Source organism: Castor canadensis, chromosome 13, assembly GCF_047511655.1.
Source record: "Castor canadensis chromosome 13, mCasCan1.hap1v2, whole genome shotgun sequence".
Classification (NCBI taxonomy): Eukaryota; Metazoa; Chordata; class Mammalia; order Rodentia; family Castoridae; genus Castor; species Castor canadensis.
The window spans coordinates 45,125,072-45,146,447 of NC_133398.1; the positions used below are offsets into that span (position 1 = coordinate 45,125,072).

The 21,376-nt window shown below is 39.7% G+C and overlaps 1 protein-coding gene across 4 annotated transcripts in view; it reads right to left on the minus strand.

The window, feature by feature from the left end:
* The window catches only part of Tek (TEK receptor tyrosine kinase), a 111,937-nt gene that overhangs the window by 14,434 nt on the left and 76,127 nt on the right, over positions 1-21,376 (minus strand). For 3 of the 4 annotated variants that reach the window (XM_074051680.1, XM_074051681.1, XM_074051678.1), the window contains 6 exons: positions 18,314-18,475; positions 16,746-16,880; positions 11,076-11,363; positions 5,665-5,961; positions 3,673-3,827; positions 522-732 (listed from right to left, as the gene is read on the minus strand). In XM_074051680.1, the coding sequence (XP_073907781.1) occupies positions 522-732; positions 3,673-3,827; positions 5,665-5,961; positions 11,076-11,363; positions 16,746-16,880; positions 18,314-18,475 (1,248 nt within the window). The remainder of the gene's footprint in view (positions 1-521; positions 733-3,672; positions 3,828-5,664; positions 5,962-11,075; positions 11,364-16,745; positions 16,881-18,313; positions 18,476-21,376) is intronic. The other variant, XM_074051679.1, reaches the window with a different exon arrangement.

The window sequence follows — 21,376 nt, forward strand, 5'->3', positions numbered from 1 at the left end:
AATTTCAATGGGGATAACCTATGAATAGACTGTGGTTCAAAAAGTGTGGTCTCCAAACCCACAGGTTCAGCCTGACTTGGAAATTAATCAGAGATGTAAATTCTCTGGCCCTGCTCAGACTTACTGAATCAGAAACTGAAGGGCAGGGCCCAACAATCTGTTTTTGAACAATCTTACCAGATGATTCTGATGTATGCTTAATTTTAAGAACCATTACATTTTGAGAAAAAATGATGCCCCCCAAAAGTTAGCAGTCTATGGCAGAGAATCAACATTCCCAGGTCCCCAGGAATCGAGACAGTGATAATTGAATGGCTCTTGCCTTCGTCCTCCATATCAATATCTGGATGCTATTACAGGCTCAATCTCAAAGTAAGCATGACCATCAGTGGCATATAACAGTCACATCTTACACCGGGACACTTGGTTTAAAGAATGTCAGGCCATAGAGTAAGATTCAAGAGGAAATCATGTCTTTTCCCCACCCAAGTGAAGCGTTGACTGACTGTCTAGCCACTGACCTTTCATTCTCTTGATAGCGGCATCCATCCGTAACCCATCCTTCTTGATGCGTGCCTTAAGAACCTGGCCAAAGTTGCCCTCCCCAATCACATCTTGAAATTTGATGTCATTCCAGTCAAGTACTGGATAAATTGTGGGATCCGGGTTGTTTCTGGCCTTCCTGTTCAGGGCCAAGGTTCCTGAGTTGAACTGCACAGCTGGTTCTTCCCTCTGGAAAGATAATTTTTTTTCTTCATTTTAATGTCCCGATTTTTTTTTATTATTCTATGATGCATAATATCTTTTGCTTTGTATCCACACCAGGTGAAAAAAAAATAAGAAATAGCATATCTAGTTTTAGAATGGAAATGGAAGCATGTTTCATCTCACAAGTTTACTCTGATGAACCTGCACAACTACATGAGTGCAAATCTGGGCCTCAGTGGAAAAGGTTGCCCATTTAGCAATGCCCAAAATGGTGAGAGTGAAAGCACAAGAGTACATTACCATGCGTTTGCATCTCCAAATTGTCATAGTTAAGTTTTGCACTCAGAAAAAATGCTCACCATCTCTAGCAATAAAGGAAATGCAAATTAAAAGCACACTAAGATTCCACCTCATCCCTGTTAGAATAGCCATCATTAGCAACACCACGAACAACAGGTGTTGGCAAGGATGCGGGAAAAAGGAACCCTCTTACACTGTTGGTGGGAATGTAAACTAGTACAACCACTCTGGAAAAAAATTTGGAGGCTACTTAAAAAGCTAGACATCGATCTACCATTTGATCCAGCAATACCACTCTTGGGGATATACCCAAAAGACTGTGACACAGGTTACTCCAGAGGCACCTGCACACCCATGTTTATTGCGGCACTATTCACAATAGCCAAGTTATGGAAACAGCCAAGATGCCCCACCACTGACAAATGGATTAAGAAAATGTGGTATTTATACACAATGGAATTTTATGCAGCTATGAAGAAGAATGAAATGTTATCATTCGCTGGTAAATGGATGGAATTGGAGAACATCATTCTGAGTGAGGTTAGCCTGGCCCAAAAGACCAAAAATCGTATGTTCTCCCTCATATGTGAACATTAGATCAAGGGCAAACACAACTAGGGGATTGGACTTTAAGCACATGATAAAAGCTTTAGCACACAAGGGAGGGGTGAGGATAGGTAAGACACCTAAAAAATTAGCTAGCATTTGTTGCCCTTAACACAGAGAAACTAAAGCAGATACCTTAAAAGCAACTGAGGCCAATAGGAAAAGGGGACCAGGAACTAGAGAAAAGGTTAGATCAAAAAGAATTAACCTAGAAGGTAACACACACGCACAGGAAATTAATGTGCGTCAACTCCCTGTATAGCTATCCTTATCTCAACCAGCAAAAACCCTTGTTCCTTCCTATTATGGCTTATACTCTCTCTTCAACAAAATTAGAAATAAGGGCAAAATAGTTTCTGCTGGGTATTGAGGGGGTAGGGGGGAGAGGGAGGGGGCGAAGTGGGTGGTAAGGGAGGGGGTGGGGGCAGGGGGGAGAAATGACCCAAGCCTTGTATGCACATATGAATAAAAAAAAAAGTTTTGCACTCAGCTCTGCAATTAGCAAGTGCAGTTCTAGTTTGGAAAATAGCTTGCAGAGCCTATGTGGAGTAGGCACAGAATGTGGAAAGAGCGGCTTCCTTGCATCGTCTTGGTTCTGCTCTACTTGTGCTTTCACTCTCTCCCAGTCTAAAGTTTAGAGTCTCATAAGCCCACTCTGGCCCGAGGGTGACAGATGCTTACAGCAAAAACCTGGCATGCTGTGTCTCATTATCCTGAATTCAAATAGCTCCTGACAGTGTTTTGACAAAGCATTGGCATCATGACAATCTCCCGAACTTACAACCCCCTCATTGATCCTTCCTCTCCAGTGACAGCTTGAGTTCAGCCAGCTCTGGCATGGAGCCAGACAATGAAGTTTCTCTTGTCTTCATGGAAGGGAATCTTGGGGTTTCAGGCACATGAAGGCAAACCTCACTTGAAACATGTCATGTGCTCAGTGTTTTACATATAGAATTGATAAAATTATTTTGTACAAAATAATTCTACAGAGCTTGAAATCATAAGCTACAGGATTTAGTATACCAAAGGGACTCAAATGGGATAGCAAAATCTAGTCAAAATTCCTAGGTAAAAGAATGAGGCAGGGGCCAGGCATACAGGCTCACTCCTACAATCCTAGGTACTGGGAGACAGAGACTGGGAGCATTGTAGTCCAAGGCAAGCTTAGGCAAAAAGTTAATGAAACTCATTTCAACAAATAATCTGGGCATGGTGGTACACATTTGTAATCTCAGCTAGGCAAGAGGTATTATAAACAGGGGAATCACATTCTGAGGCTAGAGGAGGCAAAAAACAGATAGATGAGACCCTATCTGGAAAATAACCTAAAGGGAAAAATAAAGGGCCAGACACATGGCTCAGGTGGTAGAGGGCCTGCCTACCAAGCACAAGGCTCTGAGTTTAAACCCCAGTACAACCAAAACAAACAAAAAAGGAGGCAGTACCAAGCACTACAAACTCTGACTGCAGGCTGTTGTTAGGAATGAGAGAGACACACATGTATATAACTCTTGCATGTATGAGGGTTGATGGATTGAGGGAGATGTCAAAAGCAGGAAGTGGGAACACAGAATAGGAAAATGTGGGGAATCGTGTTCATACAGCACATCATTTGGTATCCTGTTGAAGTCAGGTTACCCTCATGTCCTTCCTTAGCAAAAATGCTTAATTAACTCTTTTGAAAGATTATCCTCGCAGGTGACACATATATATCACATTTTGGGGGTGGAGGAGAGAGCAGTACTGGTTTTCTGCATATTTACTAAGTATAACCTTTTCTCTCTCAGAATTGTTCCGGATTGGATAAGAAAGTACATAGTCATGTTATCCACTTACCATTTTATAATGGAAAGCAAAGAGAAAATAAGACTTGCCTATGGAAATGAATTACTGTGCAAGTGCAGTCACCAGTCGAATTCTTAAAGAAAAGGTTCTGCCAAGGGCTGGAGTAAGTCCAAGACCCTGAGTTCAAACTCCAGTGACCTCCAAAAAAGTCCAAAGTTTCTGCCTGTATGTGTGGACTTGCCCTAACTAGCTTGTAAGAATACGAGACCCTACCACGTTTTGGAAGGCTTGAGCCATTCTCCTTTGGACATTTGCTCTCTTCAGTTGCAACATGATCAGAAAAGCCAACAGCACTGTCAGGCAAGTCATTCCTGCTGAGCCAAGGATGGCTATAAGCAGCATCTTCCCTCCTCCGAGGTCTGCTGAGGCTGTGAAGGAGAACAGAGGTGAAGCAGCTGAGTTAGTTTAGGTAGACAGATGAGCCAAGCCTATACAAAACAGAACTGTTACAGCTAGCCTACCACCTTCTGACCTTTGCCACGCCTTTATTTTCTGAAATTCAGTGGAAATAAATCACAAGGCTATTATAAGTTCTTTTTTAAAGATGTGTACAAGTGTGCTTTTATTTATTTATTTATTTTGGAAGTGCTGGGGTTTGAATTCAGGACTTTGCATTTGCTAGGCAGATAGATGCTCTATCACTTAAGTCACAACCCAGCCCACAAATGTGCTTTTAAAATGGCAATATGCTAACCATGAGTTGATGTCATTTGTTCAACTTTAATTCCAAGTAGGTTAACATTACTGAATAATGATGAGAATGGCGAACTTCATGTATGACTTGGAGAGATCAGATCTCTGTGCACCTCAGTCTCCCAATTCCAGAAATGTTTTAATGTTCTCTGATACTAACAGCTTAGAGTGCATAAGGGATTTTTGTTCTGTTCTGTTTTTCTGTTTGTTTCCAAACAAGGATACCCAAGAGAGGGAGGGAAGGAGAGACAAGAAAAAGAGTAAAAAATTATTAAATTAGGGCTCAGGTTAAAATAAACTATTAAAGACTATGATCTAATTCTTCTAGTTCTTTCCCTTAAATTTAAAACAGATTAAACTCAATGTTTTGTTAATATCAGCACATTGATCACTTCAAAAATTATCCTTCTGTGTTTTCCTATAATTCCTTCTATGCAGTACAAATACAGAGACATCTGGAATGGTTAGGACTTTTTGTTTTGTGCCTTGTTTTTAAATTTTTCTCTTTGTATTTTGTGTATAGCTCAGATATAATACCTATGTACATTTTACCAAGACACGGTAATTATAAAAATTGGGCATTTATTAAGAGTGTGATCTGAAAACAAGTCTCTGTAATAATGGGCAGAAGCATCATTTCTTGGATATTTTAAAAATTTTTCAGAGTCAGAAATGAAAACCACAGTATATTTTATTTTATTTCTTAAATGGCAGGTGACCCTCCAAAAGAATCAAGAAGTTTCTAGTGCTATAAGATTTTCTGGAAAAGTAGACTCCAGTCCAGATTACAAATCTGCAAACATTGCCTCTCCCTTTAATGTCCTTCTGTCTACATTCCCTGGCACACATAGTTAATTGCAGAGCACCAGGAGGCACCATTTGTACGGAGTTGGAGTTGACCTCATATGCAGCTCCACTTAGACCGGGGTCCTTGTTCACTTAATTACATTCAACAAGTTTTATCGTTCACAAACAGGGAACATAGTACACATGGCACTCTGGGAGGATCTCCATTTCAAAGAGGTGATTTTCTCTGGCATATGAGTTGGAGGTGAACATGAAAATCTAATAAGTTAGAAAAGTAGCAGAAATCTCAGAATACATAGTGCCAGCCAAGCTAAAAAAAGAGATCATTTTGAGAAAGAATGGAATGCAACTCTGGGAGCTTCCCTCCGTGGTGCCTGCATCTGCCTCCCCCTTGCCCCACCCCCCCGAAACAGGTTCCACATTCCCCTTTCTCTACAGAACCAAAATTCGTGTTGTAGAGTTTTCTTGGGTTGTCGGGCTGAGAGTGCTTTAGGCCAATTTATCCTAAGGCTTAATAACAGGAAATGGATCATCAGGATCCTGTCCAAGGGCATTTTAAATTTAAGGAGCTGTACAGAGATGGCAAAGCCTATCAGGACAAACGAATTATGTTATTTGACTCACTTATGGGATAAATATCTTAAAAATAGTGGGGCTTTTCTGATGCTGTCCAAAAATACTCTGTGTAAATTCCATTCTACAGACCTTGAGATTCTGGGAGGGTCATCAGTTCATGAGAAGATGGGTTGCTTGATCCTATGTTGTTCTCAGCAAAAATGTCCACCTGGTAAGCTGTCTCAGGCTCTAGGCCCTTGAGCTGATACTGAGTAATAGTGGCATTCTTGATCTTCACATCGATGTGCTGGTCTTCATTCTTGCCCTGAACCTTGTAACGGATGATAATAGAAGAAATAGAATAGCCATCCAGTATTGTCCAAGAAATCACAGCCGAGGAGTCTGTGATGTTGGAGATCTTGATGTTTTCTGGTTGAGGAGGGAGAACTAGAAATTTAAAAAAGAATTCACTTAAGATATACTACCATTTCATAGATGACTGTGCTTTTGAGAAAGTTCTTGCCAGCTCATAAACCATGAATGAAAACAGGTATTTTCTCAGATGACAACTCCAGTCCGCTGGTAGTGGTATTGAACTCCAGGCAGACTCGAAAGACTGGCACAGGGAGGGAAATGGCGATGCTATATCGCCTATCTGTCTCCTTACACTAAAGAAAGACCTCAGAAATTCTGCTACTCCACAAGCCTATTCACTGTTCTTGATGCTGGCTGGAATGAAAAGATTAGGGGAGCTGAGAGTTAAACAGTATTACAAAATGCCAGGTGTTAACTCCATATATTAACTCATTTCCTTTTCCTTACAATCTCATTATAAGTATTGATACATAGAGGGATTAAGTAGTCTAACCAAGGTAACACCACTATTACGAAGAAAAAGATTCAGCTCTGACAGTCTGAGTACATAGTCAATCATCTTAGTCACTATGCCATATGACCTGTCTTTACCCTAAATACATTTATGGAGCAGTAGGTAAGCCAGTGTGTATATGAGAAAATGTGTAAAGCACTTCATGGTGAAAGTGCTGTATGGGTTTGGGGAAAAGTGAGATCACATTGCATTCACAGGACACAGGCAGGATGAGAGAGAAAGATGCTCTGGGGTTTCCAGGTGTGAAAATGAACATGCACAGAATCAAAGCTGCATTGTCACTGGGACTCCTTTCCTAAGGACACGAGCTAGAGAGAAGTTAGGCTGTTTATAGTGTGTTTCCATGTAGACCCTATGCTCACACAGGCAGATAGATAATCAGAGATGACGATTCTATTATCCAGTTTTAGAGGTGAGAAAACTACAGCTTCATTAACTTAAGGGACTTGCATAGGTCAAAATAAGCAATTAGTAGATCCGGTATGTGCATACCATTGCTTTCCATATGAAAGGTACTGCTTAGAAGCAAATTAGAATCTTCAAGATGTGTCTCAAATTACATTCTTTCTATCCAAAATTCTCTGAGATTCTTGTTCATTCTAAATTTCCTCTTTCCATCATATCCATTCCCCATATCATTAACTTAGGCAACCACGGAAAGATATGAGAATTAGATATGTGATTTTGAACCTTTCAGAGCTGATTACTTTCTATGTCTAGCAGGTGGTAATTTATCCCAAATCACAATTAATTAATCAACAGTATGTAACTTCCTGTGCATCCATTACCAAGCTTTGTGCATGTTTTTATAAAAATATAAAGGAGCCTTCCTTCCCAGAAGGAGATTACATAGTAATAAAATACTAACATTTTCAGAGTACTGTGAGCACATATTTAATATTTGTATAGTTGTGCCTCAAAAAATTCCAGCTTCAGAAACCAGTGGTCTTCTCAGCACAAAACCCAGCTATGCCTTGCAGACCCCTGCATGACTCACCAACTGTGTAGCTTTGGGAGACACTTAGACCCACCTTTGTGCATCTGTTAAATATGGCAATTCTTACTCTCCTTTCCTCATAAAGTCCCTTTAAGGGACAAATACTCTACATATAAATGTTTATATGTACATTATACGTATATATTATTTTTACATATATTTGAGGTTATGTACTGATTAATTCATTTCACTTTTTATATCTGTAACAAATGGAATTGCTAGACTGGTAAACCAACACAAACTTTATAACTAGAAGCATTAAGTTTACTTCTGAAAAATCTTTACATGAAATCAATCAATAACAACACAGCATATTAACAAATACATCAGTTAAGGGCCAGGCATGGTGGCACACATGTAATCTCAGCTACTTAGGAGGTGGAGATGGTTCAAAGCTAGCTCTGGTTAAAAAAAAAAGTTGTTGGGACTCTATCTCAGAAAACAAGCTGGGTGTTGTGGTACACATCTATAAAGCCAACTACTAGGGAGGCAGAGGTGGGATGATTGTGGTCTGAGGCCAGCTCAGGCAAAACTATAATATCCTATCTAAAGACAAACTAAAGCATGGCTCAAGTACTATAGCACTTGCCTAGCAGGCATGAGTCCCTGAGTTCAAACCCAAGAACTACCCACCAAACCAAGTCAGTTAAAATTGAAATAATCTCATTCACTTCCTCTTTGCCCTGATTTCCTGACCTTTTAGAGACCAAACTCCTACCCTGCCATTCTCAGCATTTCTGTACCCACCCGAGCATAAAATACCTTTTGTTGAATGTCACATAGTCGCCCAAGCCAAGCCCATTTACAGAGACTCTAGCTAGTCTTTGTTCAGTTCTATGAATATGATACAGATAGGATGGTTTTGATAGTGTATAATCCCAATAGGCAAAAGTTTACATAGAATAGTGAATGAACACAACATACTTTTGGAAAAGAAAATGGTGGCTCACTCTATAGTTACCAAGACATTTCACAAAAATATGTAGCTAATTTAAACAGGCAGCAAATGGTACAAGAACAAACACAGATCAGTTGGAAAAAACAGAGAGCCCAGAAATAGATTCAAAATGAATAACAGAACTCAGTGTATGACACAGAAGACATCACAAGGGGAACTATTCAATATACAGCATTGGGATGATTAGATTGCTAGCGTGAAGAAATAAGCCAGCTAGGCACAGTGGTCTGTGCCTATAGTCCCAGCTACTTGGGAGGCTGAAGTGAGAGGATTGCTTAAACCCAAGAATCAGAGGCTAGCCTGGACAACATAGCAAGACTGTATCAAAAATAATAATTTGGCACTGAAGATGTAGCTCAGTGACAGAGTGCTTGCTCAGCATGTGGGAGACCCTGGGTATATTAAATACACTGTACCCCCAACATTTCTACATCTTAAAGACCTAAATATGTTAAACAAAATAGTGAACTACTAGAAAAAACACAGAGAATATACTTATGACCTTGCCATAGGGAATAATCCAAAATACAATAAGCTACAACCATAAAGACAAGCACTGACAGGTCGGAGGGAGAGTGTGGGGAAAACACCATCACAACCAGGCTGAAATAAAGGGAGTAAGGGAATAGATTTGCAATGTACACAAAAAGAATAGTGTCCAGATTATCAAAATAATTTTTACCAATCAGTAAGAAAGACAACCTATAGGGAACAAGCAAATAATAAGAAGTATATATCAAAAAAGTAGAAAATGCAAATAACCTATGGACATAAGATGTTCAACCTTACTACTTATGGAGGCAATGAAAACTGAAATGAATAAGGATGTATCTTTTTTTCTCTATAATTGGCAAAACTAAAAAGGACTGAAAGTAGCAAGAGATGTAAGCATAGGGAAAGGAACTAGATACAGAGATGGGTGAAGGAAAAATAGTGCTCTCATGCTTCTGAGCACAGACACATTGAGTAACATTGTGCACAAAGGTCACTTCAGGTCATGCTCCCTAGAAAAGCTTTCCCCTTCCGTACATGCGGACCTGTAATAACGGCTATTGTATTTTTATTTTTGATAGTAATAAAATGAAGACAACCTAATGTCCATCTAAAATGGAAAGGCTAAATGCCATGGTATATTTACAAGATAGAATATCATACAGGAGTTTAAAAAGCATACATCACTTCTAAATAAATTAACAGATAAATAATTATGTTTATTCAGAAAAGGATAAAGAATGGCTTATATACATATGTACACTTATGGATATATATGTATTATACAACAATGAATGGAAAGACACATAATAAACTCATACTTTTGGTTGTCTCTGGGGAGAGGGGAATAAAAACAGAATAGTGAGGATGGTCATAGGGGACTTTAATATATGTGTATTGTGTTATCACTTCTTTAAGCCAACAAAAATGCTGAAAGCAAATATAACAGGGCTCACACTTATTAATTATGGGTGGTAGGAATGTGAATATTTATTGTATTAGTCTTTGCATGATTCTATAACTTATAAATTTCACATAAATATATATATTTATACATATATATGTATATGTGTATATATATATATACATATGTACATATATATGAATAATCCCTAAACACTGACAAAACTGTTCAGTCACTGATGCAAAAAAAAAAAAAGCAGCTGGAGAAACACTGCCAGCCTCCACACCTGTTAGTGAGGACACCCTCAGGCTTTGAGGGTTGACATTGACCATATGACCCTGACTTAAGGGGTAGTTAGTATGGCAAGAGGTATCTCATCTTTGCAAGGGCTCCAAATTGCATGGACACAGTTCTAATCTGGTAAAATAAAACAGAATTTACTGCTTAATGATGAAAAGACTTTCAATATTACAATGAAACCTGAGAAGTCCAACTAACTTTAAGTGACCATATGAAATATAGACAAGCCTGAACTGTAGAATATTGAAAAGTGGCTTTATTACTCAATCTCCTTTCCTCTCCTCTCTAATCCCTCTCTTTCTCCTTCTCCCTCTCTTCCTCCCTCCACCCCCCCCCCACTTCATCATCTCCCTCACTCACTGACTCACACACACACCATCTGTTATGAAGGCTTTTCAAGCAAAGTTGATCAGGAAAACCTCATCCATCATTAGTTGGCATCCATGTATATATGAATACATTTTTAATCTTAAGAACTGTCCTACAGCTGATTAAACAGCCCTGGAAACTCTTACTAATTAGTTCATAAATAACTTCATACCAAAGAAAGGTAAATTTTAGCACTGCTGAAATCACAGCAAATCCAAATGGAGATTTCTTATACATTGTAGGTTATTAAAATAATTTGGTAGACACTCATTAGCATCCATTCACAACGAACTGCCTTTTATTATTATTATTATTATTATTATTATTATTATTATTGTACTGGGGCTTGAACTCAGGACCCTGAACCACTCCACCAGATCTTTTATGTGAAGGTTTTTTTGTTTGTTTGTTTGTTTGTTTGTTTGTTTTTCGAGACAGGGTCTCTCTCGAACTATTTGCCCAGGATGGCTTTGAACTGCAATCCTCCTGATCTATGCCTCCTGAGTAGCTAGGATTACAGGCGTGAACCATGGGTGACAGCACCTTTTATTATTTCTAAGAACCAGTCTTAGAATGATAAAAGCTAGGTTCAGTGGCAGCAGCCAAGTGTTGTTCAGGCGAGGCCAGAGTCAGAGCCACACAAGTTACTTACTGTCACTAAGGGTCCAAGCTGTGAGGTCTTCACTCCATTCCCCCTGGGCCTTGGTGTTGACTCTGGCTCGCACTACATACTGCTCCCTGGGTTGCAAGTTGTTGAGCAGCACAGAAGTCAGGTTGCCTGGCACTTTAATATTCTGCTGATCACTTTTTATTTGCACAGACCTCCTCTCTACTTCAACATAAAATCCATCTTCTGAGCTTGATAATATTGGCTGCCAGGTCAAATTTAGTGTGGTCTGACTTTTAGGTAAGAGACTGAGACCTCTTGGAGGAGGGAGTCCTATGAGAAACGAAAGATCATTAGTTTTACATGAGATAGAAATAATGACATCCCCAACAGATGGCATGAAATAGCCTTGGATTCTAATATTCTACACAACTTCACAAGCTATCAAAGAAACACAAGCTAAAAAAAAAGAAAAAAAGAAAGAAGCACAAGCTAGCAACCATATGATACTTTTTTCCCTACCAAAATAACAAGTCTTCAAAACAATTCTAATGTGTAGTTTGAGTAATTTAGATAAAGAAATACAACCCTATTGGAAAACAACCTGGGAATATTTTTCAAGGACCCTAAAAATGACTTTATACTTTGTCCCTAACATCTGACTACCAGGGACTTACCCTGAAGGTAGAAGAAAATCTATATGCGTGGAGATGCTTATTATTACACTATTGATAACAGTAAGCAATTGGAAGAAATCTAGTAATTCAAAACAGGGAAATTCATTAATTTCCTTATTTAATGCATTAATATAGTATTCTAATGAATTAAAAGAAATGACTAAGAAGAGTATGGATGCCCGATAAACACATTTATCGTACATTAGTAAAAGCCCTCATTGCAACTTGGTAAAAGTCATGTCTGTGTTTGGGGAAGGATAGGAAAGAAAATAATAAACATGAAAATAATGAATTTTCCAAGGTTGGGTATTTAGTGTTCCTGTTACCATTTTAGGAAATACATTTTATTCTTTCTTTCTTTATTTTGTGGGGGTGGTACTAGGATTTGAACTCAGGGCCTTACACTTTGCTAGGCAAGCACTCTACCACCTGAGCCACTCCACCAGACCATTTGGAAATACATTTTAAAGCAGTTTCAGAGCAAGAAGAATTTTTGGACATAATAGCAATTGTGGCGGCAAAGGCAGCCCCCGTCCTGCTCTGATCACCTTAAGCTATCAGCTATAACCCGCTGCCCGAGCACAATTACCCATACGGACTTAGGCAACCAAGGAGGTAGCAAAGGAAACAATATGGGTTGTTAAATTCCACTTCAGTTTTGTTACTATGGGCAAATTCAAAACCTCTCTTAGTCCACATAGAAAATGAAGTGAAAATACTTATCTTCCAGAAAAAGGATAAATAAACGATAATGGATGTGAAAATGTTTAGAAGGTGTTATAGGTTCTGTTAATTTAAGTTCCCTCACTCCCTCCTTCCTTCCTTCCCTTTTTTATCTTGTGTCAATGAACCAAGGAAGAGCCTGTGTATTTTTAGTCAATAATAGTAATTAACTTATAAATTCCAGGTATAAAATCCTGTCAAAACATAAGATGCAGACAGTGTCAACATTATCACCATTAGAGGGCAAAACTTGATTCTTGCAGCATAAGACAATTTTACATGATTACAATGGTTTACAAAAGGTCATAATACACAAATGGATGGACAGTGTATTTGTGGTGTCAAAATGTCATGGGAGGATAGGGTTTCTTAGGACAAAAGGAAGCTTTAGAAAAGCCCCTTAGGGTGTGATTTTTTTTTAATGAATTTGAGAAATATTGTTGTAACTCTTGGTTAAAGAGGAAAGGTCTGCTTTTGTCTATCAGAAAGTCTTACCCCCAGCTCTGACTACTCTTAGACTAGTGAGAACCAGCAACCAAACGTGCATTTGCTTGGCCTTGTGCTAATGATCTTACTGACCTTGCTCTAGAATCTAGGCAAACTGGAAAAGATAATATCCACTCCTTTTGCTAATCTCTAAAATCTAAATTCCAAAATAAGCCACTCAGATGAGGCTTAGGTTGACAAGGCAGCATGGAAAGGTGGTATTTAGAATACTTGTAAACTTGTAACTTAAAGGATAAACTCTAAATGCAGCCCTTTCCCTCTTTGCCTTCCCTTTGGGAACACAGTAATCCTTCACCCAGCCCTGTCTGCCCTTTTTCTGCAATGTTTTCCTCCCTCCTCTCCTGGTCTCCCTAGTCTTCACCACCTCAGTCGACACACATAAATAATCCAACTGCCTGATGAATTAAAAAACAAGCATCAGCAAAATTCGAACGATGGGAAAAGGAGAACCTTCAAGAATTGTGTTCCTGCCTGCCTGAGAAGTACTTTGAAATATTCCCAGAGACCTCTAAATACATCCTGGCTGGAACGTATTCTGAGGGCTGAAGACAAGTGTGGGTCTGTGAAGTGTTTTATGTTTTGTCCCATAAATACTTTCCATCTGAGTCAGATTATGACCTTCCTCTTTTGATCCATCAACACTGACCTGAGAGAGAATTAACTGAGGTTTGCCCTTAGCAGAAAACCAATGATATATCAAGGGGGTCCCTTGATCCTCTAATTTATATACAGTTTCTGATTTTATTTTTTTTTATTAACAACCTGATAATTTCTAGGAAATTTTGTGCAATACTTCTACAAGTCCCAAAGTAGCTTTTGAGTCCCATTTGGTCCTTTTAAGGATGCTGCTGATCAGATGAAACTAGGTAGATGGTCTGAGGATGATGTCTCTGTTTGGGAACTCAATCCCTACAGAAGAACTAGATGTTATGCCTAGTTTTCTCACTATACCATCCCATATCCTTCTGCCTTTAGCAGTATACAGAAAAATAAAACAAATATATTAACTGAGATAAGGAAATAGGGACTTTTGGCTCCTAGGTAAAAATAACAATAGCAGAAACAGAAGGATGTGTTGTCTGATGATCTAGTAGAGTTTGTGATTCAGAAGATGCATCACCATGGGAAAATTATTCACCACAATAAGATTCTACTTTCCCATCTATAAAATGGAAGATGATAATTCTTACCCTCTAAGTGAGACAGATAAGAGGAACCCAACTCTCCCTGAGGGTATTTGGTTAAGAGTTAAACACTGTTAAGTACTATTAGGGATATTAATGTTAATGATAGATCTTTACTGTAAGCACCCTTTAGTTTACCTTTCTTTCAGATAATCTAAGTTGTTGGGGGCTGGGCCAATTTGACCCTTTGAAGCTTTCCTCCTGCCCAGCTGCCTTGAGCAAGGAGCTGTCAAACTAGTACTCTTTTTTTGAAGATTCAGTTACTTTGAAACTATACTCCAGTACAAGGAACACTGCAACCTTGGTGGCTGGCTGCAGAGGCTACAACCTCTGCTTCATGACACCTTGTTCCAATCACAACTGCCACTGCTTGTACAAGTACCACAAACTTTCACTTTAGTCATGATACACCTTGGTGACCTCCGCATAACCTCACCTGCAGCTGCTCCAGAGGACCACACTCCTGTCTGCTCAGGACCTTGTACCAAATCCGCAATTAGTTAGGAAGGAGGAAAAGCACTTCCCTTTGTGACTAAGCAAAAAACTTGTGACTGACTAAAAGAGGCTGTGCTTATACAAGGCTCATAATTGGCCCTTGTATAAAGCTTATGAGTGTGGAACTGGAAACTGTGCTATGATTGGTGAAACTTACAATTCATGCACCAGTGTCCCATACCTCTCCTCTGGCTTTGTAAGAAGGCTGTTTGCCACTCTTGTCAGGTTAGTCTAGGAGGCTTCTCTACCATGTATTACCTACACCCCAGTGTTGCAACATTAGGTTCTAATACAGGCTTCTCCCAAATTGTCTTTTCCCTACTTGTGGTGTTTATCATGGGTAGAGGAGGCTGAGATGATTGCATGAAAAGCAGACTAAAAACCATAAAATAAGGGAAGAGATTGGGGGGTAGAAGGATTGGAGAAGTGGGATAAGAAATCAATAGAGGAGGAGGGTGAGTTTGATCAAAGAACGTTATTTGCATGTATGGACACAATGAAACTCCTTTGTACAAATAATTTATAGCCTAATAGGTTTAAAAAAAAACAAAGAAACCAACAAATATACACACACACACAATGAGGAGTTCCATTAGAAGCAAGGAAGAAGATGAAGAATTCCAGAGAGCCACCAAGAGTTAAGTGCCCAATAACCAAAGCTCTGAACTACAGCACTAGGAGGCAGCTAAAGATTTCTAGAGAGCAACCAAGGGCAGAATCCGCAAGAAGCTAAGAACATGTGGAAGTATTGTGAAGGCGAGAGATGATGGAGAAGCTGAGATTATGGAAGACGAGAGGCTGTGAACAGTCAAAGGTGGGAGCAAGGCTATGAGTACTGCAAGCTCCAGTCCAAGAAGAGTTCAAAAGAGCCACAAAGGGATAAAAACCCCAGGGTACCGACACCTAAGGCTGAACAGCTGTGACTCTGGCCACAGGCTGATAAACCTCTGGTTCTCAGGGCTTAGGGCTTTAAGAAGCCCAGCCTGTAAGTCTCTGGAACTCAGGACTATCAACGCTAAGAATGCTGCCTCTTGCCTATCCGTAATTTGTATCCAGATGGGGCAAAAGAACCCCCAGTCAACCATTTGTAATACGAGGTAGGTAGTATGAATTAAATATACATGAATTTGCAACCGTAAAGCACTGACCAGAAGATCACAGCAGAATGATTCTACACCATAAATAAGTCAAAGAACCAGAAAAGAGACCTTTATAAAAGGTCACTTCAGTGTTTCAGAGTAGGGTACTTGCTAGAAGAAAGCTGGAGCCCAGATTAGCATGAAGGAGACTGCACAAATCAAGACTTCTCCATTGATCCAATGGAAGGCCAACAGATACTGAATAACACTAATAAATCAAGAAATGTTTCTACATATATCATCTTGATCATGTGGCCCCAGACAGGTGGTATGAAGCATTACTTGTGAATTTATTAGAAATACAAATCCTACTCTAAACCTGTTGAGGTGATTCTGATGAGCACTTGTGTTTGAGAACCACTGATTTAATAGCATGGAAAAAAATATTATAAGAAATAACTTAAGGATATAAAAATGACTGCCTACAGGAAGCAGGACTTTGGTGGTAGAGGAGTGGAGCTGGGGAGTACTGTTCCTAAGATAAAAGCCTTTTTTTCTATTTGATGTTTTAAGTATGTACATGAATTACTTTGAAAAAAATAGAAATTATTTTTTAAGAGTAAATAAACTGGAATTTCTGGAGCATGTATGTGGCAGAAGCCTGGCCTGGCCCCTTAAGATGGAAACAGGAAGCGGGGGTAAAATGCAGGAGCCAAGACTCAGCACAGTTGCTGCTAAGTAAATCTAAAGTCCTAAGGGATGTCTCTGCCTTCCTGAAGGCTCATCTGCTTCCTTCTCTGTCCCCCTGGATGGCTACAGACCCCTTCCCCCAGGGAGGCAGACTAGGAATCCAGCCCAAATAAAGGAATTGTTTGGCTTGAAGCTGCTAACCTTCCTGTCACTTTCCCACCCATTCAAAAGCAAACTTCTTCCACCTCCATCCCCACCCACCCACTCACCCACCACCACCCTTCCTGGTCTTCCTTCCTCTTTCCCTTTCCTCCCCCTCCCACCCTGCTCAGGAATAAATGCCTGTTGGCTTCAACTGACCGATAGAAGCTGTTGTGAACCGTCTCACAGGTCCAGGATGCCCTTCACCGCCCTCTCCACGGCGGACCAGCTGCACACAGAGCTCATATTCTGTTCGAGGTTCCAAATAGTTGAGTGTAACAATTTCATTTGACACTGAAAAGAAAGAAAGTCCAGGAAACTTCAGTTTGCATACTGTTATATTCTTTAAACTGGCCTTGTTATTGCAGTGTCGACTAAATTTAGGTTTTTAAATTTCTTAGTGAAACAGGCAATTCCATCTGCAAGGCCTCACCATTCCTAATATAAGGAAAATGAGGGTTTTGAAAGGATATTTCAAGACTACAATGCATGTATTAATTTGTATTACTCCATGCCACATACATGTTTCTGCTCTAGTGTTTATTTGTAAAATAAAACTTCACTACATGGAACACCAGATTGAGATGGTGAAACTTACAGAGCAACGTGATAATTGCATTTCTACTGTTTTCAAGTTCATACACATTGCAATCAAGCTATCAAGAGAAAAGTGCTCTGAGGGTTTGCTTAACCTGACCATACAACTGATTTCTAATAATCACATCATTACAATAAAGGTTCTGGAATCCCTTAAAAACATTTTCCATTAACAAATGATGCATCTCTTCTTAACTATTTGCTTTAGACAGTCTCTGCATCTCCATGAATATTGTGAAAGTAAAGTTTTGTCTTACCCTATAATAAATTCCTTCTTGGTAAGAAAAAAAATAGGCTATGTTTAACAGTTCTTGGAAGCCCATTCTGTGATGTCCACCAGTAGTAAAAGGTTGTCACTTTTTATTATTACCACCATACAACAAAGACTAAGCCTTTGATTTTATAAATTATGATTTTATATTACTATGTGACAAATAGAACTGTAATTGTGTTTTAAAATAAATTTAACATCTTTCATGATCTTTTGACATTTTGTCACATTTCACTGATATATTATTTTTCCTTTTCAGGAAGTTGGGGAGGGGCATGTAGCTTTCACCACTCACACTCCCTCCTCCCCTGACCCCAGTCCTGTCTGCACAGCCCAAGCTTTTAAAGTTCAAATTCTTCTAAAAATGTCTGTATGTTAGGTGTCTGTAGGTCAGGGCAACATATGAAATGAAAAAAAGAAAAAAACTTGACACAGCAGGAACAATCGCACCTAGGATTTAGGTACACTAAGCCTCTCTGCCTTCCCAGCAGGCTCTGAACTTTCTTGTTACTACAGTCATGGTGTAAACACATATTTTTACTATGACCAGGCAAGATCGAGTACTGAAGACAGAATGGGAAACCCAGAGACAGCGTCTGGAAAGGAGATACTGATATAGTTAGTAACCCATGGTACAGGTGGCTTCTGTGTCCCTTAGTGAAATGACTTCCAGAAGGTCAGCCCCAGAACTCAGAGGACCCCCTTCCCTCACTCCTAAATATTTTTAAGTGGAATCCTCTACTGTAGCCACCACCTGAGGGTAGAGGGTTGAGGCAGGGTGAAGGGAATTTCTTATCTAGGGGAAATTTGTTGCCCAGTGTCGTATCCCCAGCTAGGGTTTCTCTTGTCCAAACCTTACCTTGAATGTGTCTCCAAGCCTCATAATGATTGACAGGTTTGTACAGAAGTTTCTTGGATTTGATTGGTCCATCCCCAAAGTAAGGCTCAGAGCTGATGTTGATGACAGCAAAGTTATGTCCAGTGTCGATCACATTCGGAGCATTCAGGGGCTTTGGAAGAACTAAATAAAAACCCAACAATCAGAATAGTCCTTAGCCTTTGGGGTTCTGTTATTCTTAAGTGGGGGTAGAGAATGAGTACTATATGTTTACACACAGTCCCTTTGGAGTTGGAGTTCTCTGCTCAGATTCAATGCAATCAATCACCTGCTCTCTGAGCACTCTGCTTTGCTCTCACTCCTGCCCATTATCCAAGGTAAAGGGCTTCCTTAAAATACTCCTGTGTTCACAACTCTTCAGTGGATTCTCCTGACATGTAGGTTAAAATCTTAAATTTGTTTCATAACCTGCCAGGCCTTGTGCAATCATTTCTGTCTATTCTCCAACCTCCTCTTCTGCTCATTTAATACCCTCCATTACTACTGAGCTTTCAGCTCATCCAACTACAAAGCACCAAGCTCCTTTCAGCATTGGTCCTCTATGGATGCTTTCTCCTAAGAAGAATGTGCCACGTTCCAATATTCTCCCAGTTAACTTTTTTTTTTTTTAAGCACTGGGGCTTGAAATGGGGGGCTACACCTTGAGCCACTCCACCAACTCTTTTTTTTGTGGTGGGTTTTTTCGAGATAGGGTATTAGGAGCTATTTGCCCAACTGACTTTGAACAGAGATCCTCCTGAGCCCTGCCTCCAGAGTAGCTGGGATAATAGGCATGGCCACAGGAGTCCGGCCCCCAGTTAACTCTTCCTGGGCATTCAACTCTTAGCTCCCCTGGCTTAATCATAGGCGGCTATCCCAGAACCTCAACTAGGCTCATGTGTCGTATGCTTGCAGAGATCCTCTATCTTTCCTTCATTTTCTGAGTTCATTATTTGATTATTTGATGTTGGTGGTCATACTAGACCACATATTTACTAATTTATTCACTCAAATTCCTTTGCATATTTGCATATATTCTCTGTGTCCCCTTCTCCCTCTCCCTCTCCATTTAAAACAGCACACATTTATAATTTTACAGTTGTGCAAATTAGAAGTCAGACATAAATCTGACTGGGCTAACATCAAGATGTCTGCAAGGCTGTGTTCCTTTCTGGAGGCTCTAAGGGAGAATCTGGGGTGGTCTTTTAAAGCTCTTGCCAGCCTCTAGAGACCACCTGCATTCCTTGGCTCAAGGCCTCTCCAACTATCTTCAAAGCCAACACCACCAGGTCTCTCTGATGCTTGTGCCCCTATTACTAATTTTCATCATGGTCAGGAAAGATTTTCTGCCTTTAAGGACTCATGCTTAACATAGGTCCACTGGATAATCTAGAATAATTTTCCCATGGTAAAGGCCATGTATTCTCAATGGAAGTGACAGTACCCCCAAAGAAATGAAAATTGGTTTTTGGAGAAATGAAAAACATCTTAGGTATTACAGTGGTTTGCAGCCCTTTGATATTAAAAGTGCTATGGCACATAAGTAGATGTACAGTACATCTGTGAAATTAAAATTTTATGATGAGTTTGGAAATAGAATACCTAAAAGAGCTCCTTAGTGGGATGATAATGAAAAGGCTGTAAAACAGTGCTCTAGACTCTACACTAGGCCAAAGACTATGAAAATTTCTCACTAGCACAGCACCTACCATGTGCCAAATGAATGTCTGTGAGCTGAATTTCCAATGTGCTCTGTAGCTCCATGAGAAAGAGATCTTCTTAGAAATGCATAACTGGATTTTTTCCTCCCTAAGAATGTGTATTATGTGCTATTGACCCTTTCAACTATTGGGGACATTTCATGGTTCAGTCATTTTACTTTTCCTTTCTGCTTTGGTTCACTATCCTAAGAGATGACTTGCAAGTTTTTGCTCAAATGTCTTCATGTCTTCCCAAGATAGCTTGACTGTCCTATTTAAGATTATAGCTGCCTTTGTAGCCATGCCCCAGCATTCCCAACCTAATCTCTGCTTTCTCCATGGCACTCAGCATCTTTAAACAACTACACATTTACTTACTCATGGCTTATCCCCCTATAGAAGTGGAAACTTTATGACAGAGTGCTTTCACCCCCCTATATTAGTCACTACTGTATTTTCAGCACCCACAATAGGGACTGAAACACAATTGACATTCCCTAGATTCTACTGACTAGCTGAATGAAGATTTAGGAAGTTGTCCACGATCTAGATAATTGACCTCATAAAAAGCCTAATCAAGAATACCCTCTCGATAGGTAAGACACCTAAAAAATTAGCTAGCATTTGTTGCCCTTAACGCAGAGAAACTAAAGCAGATACCTTAAAAGCAACTGAGGCCAATAGGAAAAGGGGAACAGGTACTAGAGAAAAGGTTAGTTCAAGAAGAATTAACCTAGAAGGTAACACCCACGCACAGGAAATCAATGTGAGTCAATGCCCTGTATAGCTATCCTTATCTCAACCAGCAAAAACCCTTGTTCCTTCCTATTATTGCTTATACTCTTGCTACAACAAAATTAGAAATAAGGGCAAAATAGTTTCTGCTGGGTATTGGCAGGGGAGAGGGAGGGGGTGGACTGGGTGGTAAGGGAGGGGGTGGGGGCAGGGGGAAGAAATGACCCAAGCCTTGTATGCACATATGAATAATAAAAGAAAAAGGAAAAAAAAAAACCAAAAAACAAAAAAAAAAAGAATACCCTCTCAGTTAGGTACCAGTGACTCACACCTATAATTGTCGCTACTTGGGAGGCTGACAGGAGGATCAAGGTGCAAGCCCAGCCCAGACAAATGGTTCATGAGACCCTATCTCCAAAATAACCAGAGCAAAATGGACCCGGAGGTGTGATTCAAGTGGTAGATTGCCTGCTTTGCAAGTGCAAAGCCCTGCATTCAAACCCCAGTAATACCAAAAAAAAAAAAAGAATATTCCCTGAATAGAAACAGACTGTATCTATGTTAAATTAGGTAGGACTGGGAATATATTTACATAGAGAATAGGGCAGTG